This window comes from Haliotis rubra, unplaced genomic scaffold (assembly GCF_003918875.1).
Source record: "Haliotis rubra isolate DU_JTF1 unplaced genomic scaffold, ASM391887v1 Scf546, whole genome shotgun sequence".
Classification (NCBI taxonomy): domain Eukaryota; kingdom Metazoa; phylum Mollusca; class Gastropoda; order Lepetellida; family Haliotidae; genus Haliotis; species Haliotis rubra.
The window spans coordinates 726,061-739,161 of NW_025767242.1; the positions used below are offsets into that span (position 1 = coordinate 726,061).

The following is a 13,101-nucleotide window of genomic DNA, read 5'->3' on the forward strand; positions in this document are numbered from 1 at the left end:
ATTTCTCGACCTTGTAAACCGTCGAAATCAAGAATGACACCCCATACACGTGTATGTATATGGGACTACTGTGTTGTGCCCGTGAATCCCATGCGTTGTGTTTGAGGTTGGTGATAAAGTGAAATGGTGGTGCATTCATAAGATGTCTGTCTTTGAAAAGTTTTTTAAGACTTACACTTACTATCCAAATCGAAAGTTCAGGTTCCCCTACATTTTTTTGGAAGAGTATATAATACCCAACGTTTACAATTGAGGTGTTTTTCTCAGCATATGTTTAAAAATCCACATTATTTATTTCAGGTCCTTGGAATCTACACAGAATATCTGCATATAAAGATATATACCCTGCAATACACTTATACAATGGATATTGTATGGACGACTTACCTTAAAATAATGTGTATAGACTCACTGCTTACATACAAAAATGTGTAGTATAGTCTCATATAATATGTTGTCGGATAAAGAGAGGTTGAATAGAATTGTTTATATACAGAAAACACTCAATACTCGGGAGTTCCACAAGGCCGGACTATCTGCTGACACAGAAAGAGGATTATGAGTTTATGGGACATACACAAACACACCTCCTCATGGAATGGCACCCCTGAAGCGATCACATCTGTACTTCATATGAAAATCATAACTGTATACATGTACACATCCTGCACTCGGGTAAACATGCACCTCTGTAACAAAACTTATTCGTTTTAACAAACTAGCCAGAAGGGATTCCGGGTGGGAATTAGTAGCCTACCCCAAACAGCCCATGGTGGTAGTAAGAGGTAGAGCTTGGTCCGACTCGGCCACGTCGCTGAAGGTTTGTCTACGTATCCCGACGGATGAATCTTTGCTCATAATATTGATTACTTGACTGTCGGGGCCAGACTTATTTATTTACAAACATATTTTACACTGTTTTACCTATGTTTATACAGATTAAATCGATTGGCAAATTGTATACATTACATAATATTATATGCAGATCGTGAAACAAACAAACTATTTCCCATTTCAACATCGCGTTGGATTGTCTGTCCAAGAGTCGATTGTTTACAAACCGCTGTCATGTATCTGAAACATTGCTGAGTACGGCAAAACTGACTTATATCACAGTGCATAATCAAGGTGCGCGCACGCGCATGCATGCACACACACAAATGCACGCACCAGCACCTAAACGCACACACACACACATGCACGCACCAGCACCTAAACGCACGCACGCACACACACATGTACATTCACTCACTCAGGGACACCGTAAACATTTACTGTAAACTATTTTATTCAGATTAAAAGTAGAGGATTTTGTCCCACGTTGATCCATGATGAAATCAGCGTTGCTAACCTGAAGAAAGAACAAAATGTTTTTGTGTTAGAAAAGCAAATGTATTTGACAGAAGGTATGCTCATTTATTTTTGCTGAAGCAATATGACACATGTAGTTCTTACAATTGTTGATAAATATGTTAATAATGACTGACTGAGTTTGGTTTTACGCCGCTTTTAGCAATATTCCAGCAACATCACGGCGGGGACACCAGAAATGGGCTTCACACATTGTACCCATGCGGGGATTCGTACCCGGGTCTTCGGCGTGACGAGCCAACGCTTTAACCACTAGGCTACCCCATCGCCCTGTTTATAATGATGATCGCAACAACAACAATAATAATACCAACAACCAACCTCTCTCTGCTGCGTTTTACTTTAATCTGTAAAACACAATAATAATAACAATACCCCCGTATGTTTAATGCAGTAATTTTAATATTCCTGTTGAATGTGGCAGGTAAAATGGAATTGAATATAGCGAAAGAATATGCCTTTTTGTAAAACCAGAGGTCAGCATTATATAAAGAATGAATACCATGCACTATTTATGGTAAACTTAGAACTAAATGCATAACAAAGTTCACTAAAGAACCATATACTTATTTCTCCGTTGTAAATCCTTTGCAAAACAAATGATGATGTTATAGGAATGACAAGTGTTTATGGATGATCAACTTCTTTATTGTACAATGTATTTAGTTCTAAGTTTACCATAGACATTACAGATAAATAGTGCATGGTATTCATTCTTTATATAATGCTGACCTCTGGTTTTACAAAAAAAGGCATATTCTTTCGCTATATTCAATTCCATTATACCTGCCACATTCCTACAACTTCTAAATGCCTCTCAAACAGTTCAAATGGTGATGTTATATACAATGTTGGCCTATAGTTATATCATATGCAGAAATTGATTAACTCCAGGATGTAGAGCTGCAACGTTAAACTGCCCTCTCATTAAATACATTGCCATCTGATTGCATTATGGACCGAAGGCCTCTGCTGAATAAACACTGTCTGTCTGTCTACAACAATACTTCTGTGTTCGTTTCTCTAGCAGTCACCACGGTCAAGATACACACATACTGCACCAGGGGCGGATACAGGAGCACCCCAATCCTCGGAACCCTGGGCATAAAACATGTAGTACATTTGGAACACCTTGGGGGTGGGGGTGGGTGGGTGGGGGTGGGGGTGGGTGTTGTGTTTGTTTGCGCACCCCCCGCACCCCCCTGATCCGCGCATGCTGCACCCCTTTCATTGTATCCGCTACAGCCCAGTACACGGTGGGAATGTCTAATACACAAAATAATATGATCTCCCACATACATATTTAAACTCCTGAAGTAAGTCAACACATAATCCTTTATGATACACAACCAGTTGTGGTCATATTCTGGCGGTCAGATGTATATACATGAATGAGTAGCCTTGCTCCAAGGCTGTACTGAAGGCTAAGCCCATAGATGTATAGTAATTCTATCCTTTAAAGAGGCAAGTCTAGATAAGCGGACATCTGTGGACGCCAGTCTGTTGGAACGTTATTCATATTTTTTAAAACTATTAATTATTACCTTAGAGACTTGTGCAAGTCTAACGAATGAGCTAAAAGTGTCAATTGAGGCTAATTTATCCGCCATTGATGTTAGTGTAGTGTTCACACGCTGATAACAAGAAACTTGGTGATCTGATTGCAATCTAGCGTTATTCATGATGGTGTCGGTCAGGTATAGCAGAAATCGCCTTATTTAAGTGCGCCTCCGCGAAGTATACGCCCGAGGCAGGAAGTGTGATTTCAAAACTTGTTTATGACGTAACTGCAAGCAGATGAAGACATTGATACCAGTGATAAGATAGTAAATGTATTTAATTGTCTGTAATTGAGACACCCGTAACCTTAATCTGTCAGCCAGACAGTTTGATATTCTTGAGGGTAAATGTGTGTGATCAGAACAAATCGTGTTTTAAATTCGTGAACTGTGGCTAAAACAGTAGTAAGAGATTTCTTTCTGAGTATTCAGATACCCAAACTGCTTAAATGGCAATTTTTGTAACGGCAATTTGATTAATTATATTACATCACCAGCGTACATGGCGGAATGCAAATAACTTACTGTCTGCACATACACTGACCTAAAATATTGATGTCGATTCTTGACGTCTTTAACGCATTCATTCAAACTGTTGACAAGAGATTCATTCACTTAAATTTATATGTATACTGTTATTCCGGTCTCGTCCATTTCTGCGAATTGGCTGCTCAGGGTGAATATTCCGCTACTTGTTGTTCCCAAGCCTGATCGTATTCTTTTCAACCTGGGGCAGTGGAGTAGCCTAGTGGTTGAAGCGTTCGCTCCTCATGCTGTAGACCCGGGGTCGATACCACACATGGGTATAATGTGTGAAGCCAATTTCTGGTGTCCCCCGCCGTGATATTGCTGGAATATTGCTAAAATCGGCTTAAAACTAAACTCACTCACTCACTCACACTTTTCAACCTATGGCTATATTCGCTGTTGACCTCGTTGTCTTTGATATTAACACCCTTGTATGGATGCCCCACATGAAAAGTAGTTTGTAGTTGTACCCACCGAAAAGTGGAAATCTCATCATTATAACTATTAATTGCTTGATTAAAGAATCACACTCACACACACACGCACGCTCACACACACACACACACACACACACACACACACACACACACACACACACACACACACACACACACACGCTCTCTTAGTATCTCTCTCTCACACACACACACGAATACATACACACAAACGGACACACACACACCAATACACATAAACAAACGCGCTGACACACACAAACAAACGGGCACACAAACAGGGGGGGGGGGCGGCGGCACATACATACCTACACACACGCGCGCACACACACATACAACCCTAAAAAACCCGAACGACAACAACAAAAAAACAAAACGGATACGGACACACACAGAGATGGGTTTGTCGTGTTTTTTTTATATCATATATGTATTGCAGTGTCACTTTTATGTAGCCTCTAAATGATTATTTCACACGCCGTAATGACTTGATTTGACGGTAGTCACTCACTTTCTATTGATCAATGAACACGATGTGATGCCGTCCGTAGACCTGATTGTTACCTAATTATACCGGACTGGGCTGCCTCTCATGATCACCCATGACGGGGTTTATACTGTTAATCACTAATCTGGGATTATTTCATCGAATGGTGTTACTTAGGGCGTGTCGTCATCAATTGTAATCGCTCTAAAGTGTTCTAAAATATTAGTAATAAGACAATTGGTAATCCGCTTTTCATCAGGAGTTGTTCTTGACTTGCAGGTGTTGCAAATATAAACATATTGAAGTTGTTACAAGGTTTTATGCCTGGAAGATATTCCAGTCCAAGCAATAAGTGCAATAATACAAACAAATAATGTTTATCATAGATGATATAATAAAATGTCAGTCAAACAGTTCTTACAATTTCCAGTTTCCACTACCACTATCAAAAAGGTCCCAAAATCCAAACTAGTTTATAGACAAGAACAGCAACTACTACTACTACTACTACTACTACTACTACTACTACTACTACTACTACTACTACTACTATTACTACTACTACTACTAGTACTACTACTACTACTACTGCTACTGCTACTACTACTACTACTACTACTACTACTACTACTACTTCTGTGGCAACCGTCATAAATATATTCTAATTGTAGCCAACTGCACACCTGAATTAATTCGGGAACGTATGGTATAAGTCGAAATAGGGAATTCATCATTTTTGTCACTGATGCATCAAATTTGGAATTTTTCTCCTCATGTCTACCATAAAACTTCTTGAAAGCTTGTCTGAGGCCTTGAATGTTGTAACTTTGATTAAAAAACATCTAAGCAAGATTGGCTTGAAAGCTCTTTGAAATCCTCATAAAAAGAGCACGCTCGATTGGGGATCAACCAAAAGTTGTGAAATGCAAACACCAAAGGCTGGAGCTGTTGGAATATTGCTGGACACGGAAGGGAGGTTGACTATTGGGAAGTTGAAACCACCCCTTTTGTCATACAGTCTTGTGGAGAGTCACCCCTTTTGTTATACAGCCTTGTGGAGAGTCACCCCTTTTGTCATACAGCCTTGTGGAGAGTCACCCCTTTTGTCATACAGCCTTGTGGAGAGTCACCCCTTTTGTCATACAGCCTTGTGGAGAGTCACCCCTTTTGTCATACAGCCTTGTGGAGAGTCACCCCTTTTGTCATACAGCCTTGTGGAGAGTCACCCCTTTGTCATACAGCCTTGTGGAGAGTCACCCCTTTGTCATACAGCCTTGTGGAGAGTCATACCCCTTTTGTCATACAGCCTTGTGGAGAGTCACCCTTTTGTCATACAGCCTTGTGGAGAGTCACCCCTTTGTCATACAGCCTTGTGGAGAGTCATCCCTTTGTCATACAGCCTTGTGGGAGAGTCACCCCTTTTGTCATACAGCCTTGTGGAGAGTCACCCCTTTGTCATACAGCCTTGTGGAGAGTCACCCCTTTTGTCATACAGCCTTGTGGAGAGTCACCCTTTTGTCATACAGCCTTGTGGAGAGTCACCCCTTTTGTCATACAGCCTTGTGGAGAGTCACCCCTTTTGTCATACAGCCTTGTGGAGAGTCACCCCTTTTGTCATACAGCCTTGTGGAGAGTCACCCCTTTTGTCATACAGCCTTGTGGAGAGTCACCCCTTTTGTCATACAGCCTTTGTCATACAGCCTTGTGGAGAGTCACCCTTTTTTGTCATACAGCCTTGTGGAGAGTCACCCTTTTGTCATACAGCCTTGTGGAGAGTCACCCCTTTTGTCATACAGCCTTGTGGAGAGTCACCCCTTTTGTCATACAGCCTTGTAGAGAGTCACCCCTTTTGTCATACAGCCTTGTGGAGAGTCACCCCTTTGTCATACAGCCTTGTGGAGAGTCACCCCTTTGTCATACAGCCTTGTGGAGAGTCACCTTTTGTCATACAGCCTTGTGGAGAGTCCTTGTGGAGAGAGAGTCACCTTTTGTCATATAGCCTTGTGGAGAGTCACCCCTTTTGTCATACAGCCTTGTAGAGAGTCACCCCTTTTGTTATACAGCCTTGTGGAGAGTCACCCTTTTGTCATACAGCCTTGTGGAGAGTCACCCCTTTTGTCATACAGCCTTGTGGAGATTCACCCCTTTTGTTATACAGCCTTGTGGAGAGTGACCTCTTTTGTCATACAGCCTTGTGGAGAGTCACCCCTTTTGTCATACAGCCTTGTGGAGAGTCACCCCTTTTGTCATACAGCCTTGTGGAGAGTCACCCCTTTTGTCATACAGCCTTGTAGAGAGTCACCCTTTTGTCATACAGCCTTGTGGAGAGTCACCTTTTGTCATACAGCCTTGTGGAGAGTCACCCTTTTGTTATACAGCCTTGTGGAGAGTCACCCTTTTGTCATGCAGCCTTGTGGAGAGTCACCCCTTTTGTCATACAGCCTTGTGGAGAGTCACCCCTTTTGTCATACAGCCTTGTGGAGAGTCACCCCTTTTGTCATACAGCCATGTGGAGAGTCACCCCTTTTGTCATACAGCCTTGTGGAGAGTCATCCTTTTGTCATACGGCCTTGCGGAGAGTCACCCCTTTTGTCATACAGCCTTGTGGAGAGTCACTCCTTTTGTCATACAGCCTTGTGGAGAGTCACTCCTTTTGTCATACAGCCTTGTGGAGAGTTTTATTTGTTGTCACTCAGAGTCTGTGTGCATAGATCTAAATATGAAACAGGTGAGGCGGTCTCACTTGTCTCCTTTTGATTATGCCATTAGCTGGAATACTTTCTGCTCGAATCAGTTATAACCATTTAACTATGAGATATCTCTCAACGATGCATATCTCCTGAAGCGAATCAGATAACCAGCTGTCTTGCTATTGATGTTTACACAGGACACCAATAACCATGGCGGTAAAGACACTGCTCCGGGATAATCAGCCTGCATCGACACAAGATGGTTAGCTCCCCCTATGTAGATATGTCGGATTATGCCCACCAGGGGTCAGTCGAACATATGGTAATCTTAATCCAGGAATATGAGTATATATATAGAAGGCCCATATAATGGTGTATCAGACATTCCCACAGCGTACTGGACAGAAGCAGAAACGATGACAGTGTTGTTGTTTGTGTGTATCTTGACGGTGGTGTCTGCTGGGGAGGCGGACACTGAGGTAAGCTGGTTCTTCTCTTCTTCTTCTTCTTCATCTTCACTGTTGTGTTTCCTTCTTCTCCTTCTTGGTCTTCTGTTCGTTCTTTTTTCTCATCATCGTTATCATCATGATGATGCGATCCTTGAATGTGTGTAGAAATCATTATGTATTTATCATTGTTATAGATGTGTGGTTCTGAAGTTGCCTTTTCTCATCACGTTCAATGTTACAGGTGGATATCTTGCTTTTTTTAAAAACACCACTTCTGTTTTATCCGAGATTATTTCACCTATGCAACCTATTTCCTTTTAGGTTAACAACATAGAAGCCGTCATTGAGCAACGTGAGTATACTGTTCAAAATGATAAAGGAATTCTTGGCAAGCAATGGTGAAAGATGGTATAAAACTATTTTAGTTCCCTGTACTTTGGTATTTAAAGGTAAAAAAAATCATTCATAAATATGTCAACATTTTTACTTAATGTCATACTGACTGCTTCAATATATTTATGGATATTTTGTAACCATAATCTTCCCAAATATAACATGTGTTAATGTACAGCTATAATATTTTGTGATATTAATCATCGAGCAAATTATCTCCCCCTTCAGTAAGTTCAGTAGAATCAGATCTGGCTGGAATGGACCATGAGACTCACACGACCATGGAACATGAGAGACGAACTTCACCATCGACTTTGAGTGAGCAGCAAGGAAACGTTAATGGCCAAACGTCAGACAGGGAAAATAGAAAAAGTTTCATTCTTTTACATTGAGGGCTTCCAACAGAGTTTCAGTGTTCATAATTTGACTCAGGGTTAACAGACGAATCAGATCATGGTCAGGAACAACTAATTACAGTCGACCATAAGAACAGTCTCTGTTCTTATGTAAGAAAGAATAAAATGCTTCAGACAGTCATTCTTTTAAAACCCGTGAAGGCCCGGGTTAGAATTGATCTTCAGTGACCCATCCTTGTCGTAAGAGACTAACGCGATCGGGTGGCCAGGCTCGCTGACTGGGTTGACACAATCATGTCATCGTATCCCAATTGCGTAGATCGATGTTCATGCTGTTGATCCCTGGATTGTCTGGTCCATACTCGATTATTACACCGCCGCCATGTAGCTGGAATAATGCTGAGTGCGGCGTAAAACTAAACTCACTCACTCATTCTTTTAAAACACTATAACCTATTTCAGGAATGCAGTTGCTGGTGATCTATAGCACATTTTTTACAATGTATTGTTGTTTAATAATCTATTCTTCTAAATGCTATCAACTAGTTTTAACTTATACCTGTGATGCTCTAGTACTCAACTGTCCATCGATGACAGATTTCTAAATCCTAATATATTAAGTATATATTCAAATTCTCGTAACGATATGCCTGAAAAATTGCCGATGTGACGTTAAATGTGAACATCAGAGTAACGAATTCTGTCTATTTTTAGAAGTATTTCACATACGCCTCTTGAAACATCATCAGAAAGTTTAGAATAGCAACAGTTCAGATATAATTGAAGGACAATGGCATTGTCCCTGTGAGCTGGCAATGAGCTAATGCCTTTACCTTGCTGTAGGTGATGATGAAGACAACAATTATATTGTTTGTACACTGGCTGACGCCGCCGAGACGTCTCAGATCTCATTGGAAGACATCAGCAAGTCCAAGTATCAAGAGAAGCACATCATCAGGTCAGCTACATGGCTTCCGCTACTATCACTTTTAGATTTCAACTTCAGACAACTTCATTTGAAAGTTTAATGTATTTGGTACCAGTTATTATTAGCCTTGACAATGCCCCCTACTTTAACAGACGGCGCTCCACCGCCTGCCAACCAGGAGCCCGCTACCGGACAATGGACGGAAGATGCAACAATGCTCGTTGGCCAAACTGGGGATCAACCAACCAGCCATTCAGGAGATTTCTTGATCCTGCTTATGATGATGGTAATGTACAAGTTGTCTTTGATGTCCTATATTTTATGTGTAAGAACTTAAAGTTGACTGATTCATGCTAAAAACCAAGGTAATTCATTACGAAACCTGACAATCTGACCCAATAATGACGAGTTTAAGTTGTTTTAACCATTCCTGGCAATAACTGGACTTTTTCATGCGGACATTCAGCCATTCCGTTATTAGTATCATAACTGACTTCACGTTTTGCAGGCAAGTTTGTTCCTCGACTGAGGGGCGTTGATGGTCATCCCCTCCCGAGCCCACGTGCTGTCAGTGTGGCCGTACATCCGGGTACTGACAGTCCTTCTGGCGACAACACAGTGATGGTGATGCAGTGGGGGCAGTTCCTGGACCACGACCTCACCGGAACCCCCCTCCACGCAGGTAGGTGACAGGTGTCTACTATTCAGTATCCAAAGATAGATTGCGAAAAATCCTTGTTGGTAATAAAGATCAGTCAAGATCGTATTAAACTGGAGACTTCACGTTGTCCAGAAAGGTCGCGAGGGGAACTAAGCTATTGAAATCTGACAAACTGTAAATCTATTTGCTAAAATGGTGATGCAGTGGTTGCAGTTCCTGGAACACGACTTCACCGGAACTCCTTTCCACGCAGGTAGGTGGCAGGTGTCACTATCAATATTCACTATTTAAAGAAGAGTGAAGAGTCGTTGTAGATGATAGAGATCAGTCAGGTCGTCTTAAACTGGAGGTGGTTTTGTACACCACGAATTAATGTTGTCCAGAAAGGTCACGTGGGGAACCGAGATGAACTGTTTGGGAAGGATTCCAGAAGTTGAAAGTAATAGGAATAACAAGTGTTTATGGATGATCAACGTCTTTATTGTACAATAGCGACGTTTCGGTACAGATGATTATACCGTTTCATTCCTGGGAACTGAGATGTTGAAATCAGACAAACTATTGTTGTATTTCGTTTTTGTTCACACGATTTCCACATCTTTCAACATTATTATGTTTGAATCTTTGTATTCGGTTTTCTCATCCATATATTTTTCAAGGTGATGTTCAAACTAAATGCTGCGATGGTCACAGACCTGGTCAGATGCATTCTGATGTACGAACTGGGTAAGCAATTAACATTCTTTATTTTCCATTCCTTGTGATTCTTATTCCAATTAGCACATGAAACTTTAACAACGACGTAGTATTGACAATAGTAACATTTATATTATGTAATTAAAATCAAAGTCACAAAACACGTCACGGTCAGCTGTACGATTATGAATATATATAAAAAACATACATTTTGTGAAATAACATGTAAGCTTGGTCATATCATTGGATTGGAACAAGGAAACGTCTGTCCCTTTACTCTTTCATGTTCCAGGGGTCCTTGTTTCCCGATCACCATGCCATCGAATGAACGTCATTTCCAAAGGAACTGCATGGAGTTCAAAAGATCAGCTCCAGCACCTGGAACGAGTGAGTATATCAATACTAGGTTGGAAATATTGCCTTATACGATATTGGATTTTACTGCCATAGCTAATTTTTCAAATATACGTATTTAAAAGTAACGTTAACAAAAAAAGGACACCGTATGCCAACACCCATGTTTTAATCAAAAGGTTGTCACTTCCAGATACTCGAGAACAATTGAACACACTGACGGCGTTCGTGGACGCCTCTAACGTCTACGGCCACAGTGAGGATCAGCTCAGTCATCTCAGGAACGGACGTAAGTCAGTATTCTGAACCATATACTCATTGACGGAAAACCAAGTAAACAGAAGCATGGTAAATTTTGACAGAAGACCCTCGAAAGTCATTGGTACATACAAATAAATGTCGTCATTCAACTTTTCAGCATACATGAAAACCAAGGGAAATAACCTGTTGCCAGAATCAAACCATGGCAACTGCCAAACAGGCAATAGCAACGAATGGTGTTTTGAAGCTGGTGAGTACAAATTCGTAGTAACATTCTCAGATTCTTTTCATACTATTTGTCGTATGTGAATGACCATAACTATTATGTCCAGTTATGAAGATCATAGGTTTCATAACATTATCACAGCCTGTTTGTAACTTCATCTTCAGGCGACGACCGTGTGAACGTGTTCCCGGGTCTGGCCGTGCTACACACCGTGTTCGTTAGGGAACACAACCGTCTGGTCAAAGAACTCGCTGGTGTCATGCCATCAACCACCCCAGATGATGTTCTGTTTGAAGAGGCCAGAAAGATCGTGTCAGCCATCATGCAACAAATCACCTACCGCGAGTGGCTGCCCATTAATGTAGGGCCCTTGGCCATGAGGAAGTACAGACTGACCCCTGGCTACAGCTTCAGGTACAACTTCACCCAGAATCCCACCATCTACAACGTCTTTGCCTCGGCCGCCTTCAGATTCGGCCACTCAACCATTCCACGTTTCTTGACCCTGGGAGATCGGCGTGTACCCATAGAACAACTCTTCAACAGACCTTCTGAGGTCATCAGAGATCTGGATACCGTTCTGAAGGCTCTCCTGAAGGACAGACGTCAAGAGGTTAACCTCTTCATCAACAGTGGATTAACTGAGCATTTGTTTGAGACGTCTGTCAAAAAGGGCTTTGACATCGTGTCCTTGAACATTCAGAGAGGTCGTGACCATGGTCTGCCATCATACAACAGCTTCCGCAAGGCATGTCGGCTACCGGAAGTGACGTCATTTGATGACAGTGTATTTGGTAAAGCGGGAGCTGCTTTAGGAAGTGTATACAGGTATGTGTTTATCCAGTGACTGTTATATGTGATTATTGTAACAAATCTATGAAATACATTTATTTTAACCATTCCCTGTCATTTCTCAAGGCCTATTTGAGTCTGTTTTTGCTTCAGATCCCCGGATGACATCGATGTCTTCACCGGTGCAGTAGCTGAAGAACACGTGTATGACGGAGCAGTGGGCCCTCTACTGGCTTGTCTCATTGGTCAACAGTTTAATGATCTCAAATATGGCGACTCATTCTGGTTCGAAACATCACATCCAAGAAAAGGCTTTACACCAGGTACAATAGTGTCTGTTTTTGTACTTTTGTGCTAATTTCAAATTGTTTGGTAGAATGCATGCAAAAATACGTGTATATTAAATTATTTAATATACATTTAAGATGAATTCGGGATGCTGTTATATAAATTGTGTTTGTGTGATTTCGTAAATCTAGACATCAAACAGTAGGTATGGTTCTTAGTCGATAGTGTGGAAAGTGAAGGTATCTTTTTCTCTGCAGAGAAATTTATCTACTGCATGTTTTTTTTCAGGTCAACTGGCTGAAATTCGACGAATTTGCTTTGCCAAAATTCTTTGTCGGAATTCGGGACTGACGTCCATCCAAAGAGATCCTTTACAGTGTACTCAGAAGAAAGGTAGGCAGTGAAGACATCCACCTGTTCTCTTTGACATTAACTATCTCAGTCAGAATGCACCATAACATGAGTGAGTGAGTTTAGTTTTACGCCGCACTCAGCAATATTCCGGCTATGTGACGGCGGTCTGTGAATAATCGAGTCTGGACCAGACAATCCAGTGATCAACAGGTTGAGCACAGCTTGAGCAATTGGGATACGATGACATGTGACA

At 41.4% G+C, this 13,101-nt stretch overlaps 1 protein-coding gene across 1 annotated transcript; it reads left to right on the forward strand.

Moving 5' to 3' along the window:
* The first annotated feature begins 8,271 nt into the window (after positions 1-8,271).
* On the forward strand, positions 8,272-12,898 carry LOC124253594 (chorion peroxidase-like). The gene is made up of 8 exons (XM_046687401.1): positions 8,272-8,281; positions 9,132-9,246; positions 9,369-9,502; positions 9,725-9,898; positions 11,121-11,216; positions 11,579-12,242; positions 12,360-12,529; positions 12,783-12,898. Exons 1-8 carry the CDS (start codon positions 8,272-8,274, stop codon positions 12,896-12,898), a joined length of 1,479 nt encoding a protein of 492 aa, XP_046543357.1.
* Positions 12,899-13,101: the final 203 nt, after the last annotated feature.

Bases quoted from the DNA above. Each gene is read 5' to 3' on its own strand.
- LOC124253594 (XM_046687401.1), top strand. The intron at 9,503-9,724 runs GTAATGTACAAG...CACGTTTTGCAG, and splicing joins TGATCCTGCTTATGATGATG to GCAAGTTTGTTCCTCGACTG. The intron at 12,243-12,359 runs GTATGTGTTTAT...TTTTTGCTTCAG, and splicing joins GCTTTAGGAAGTGTATACAG to ATCCCCGGATGACATCGATG.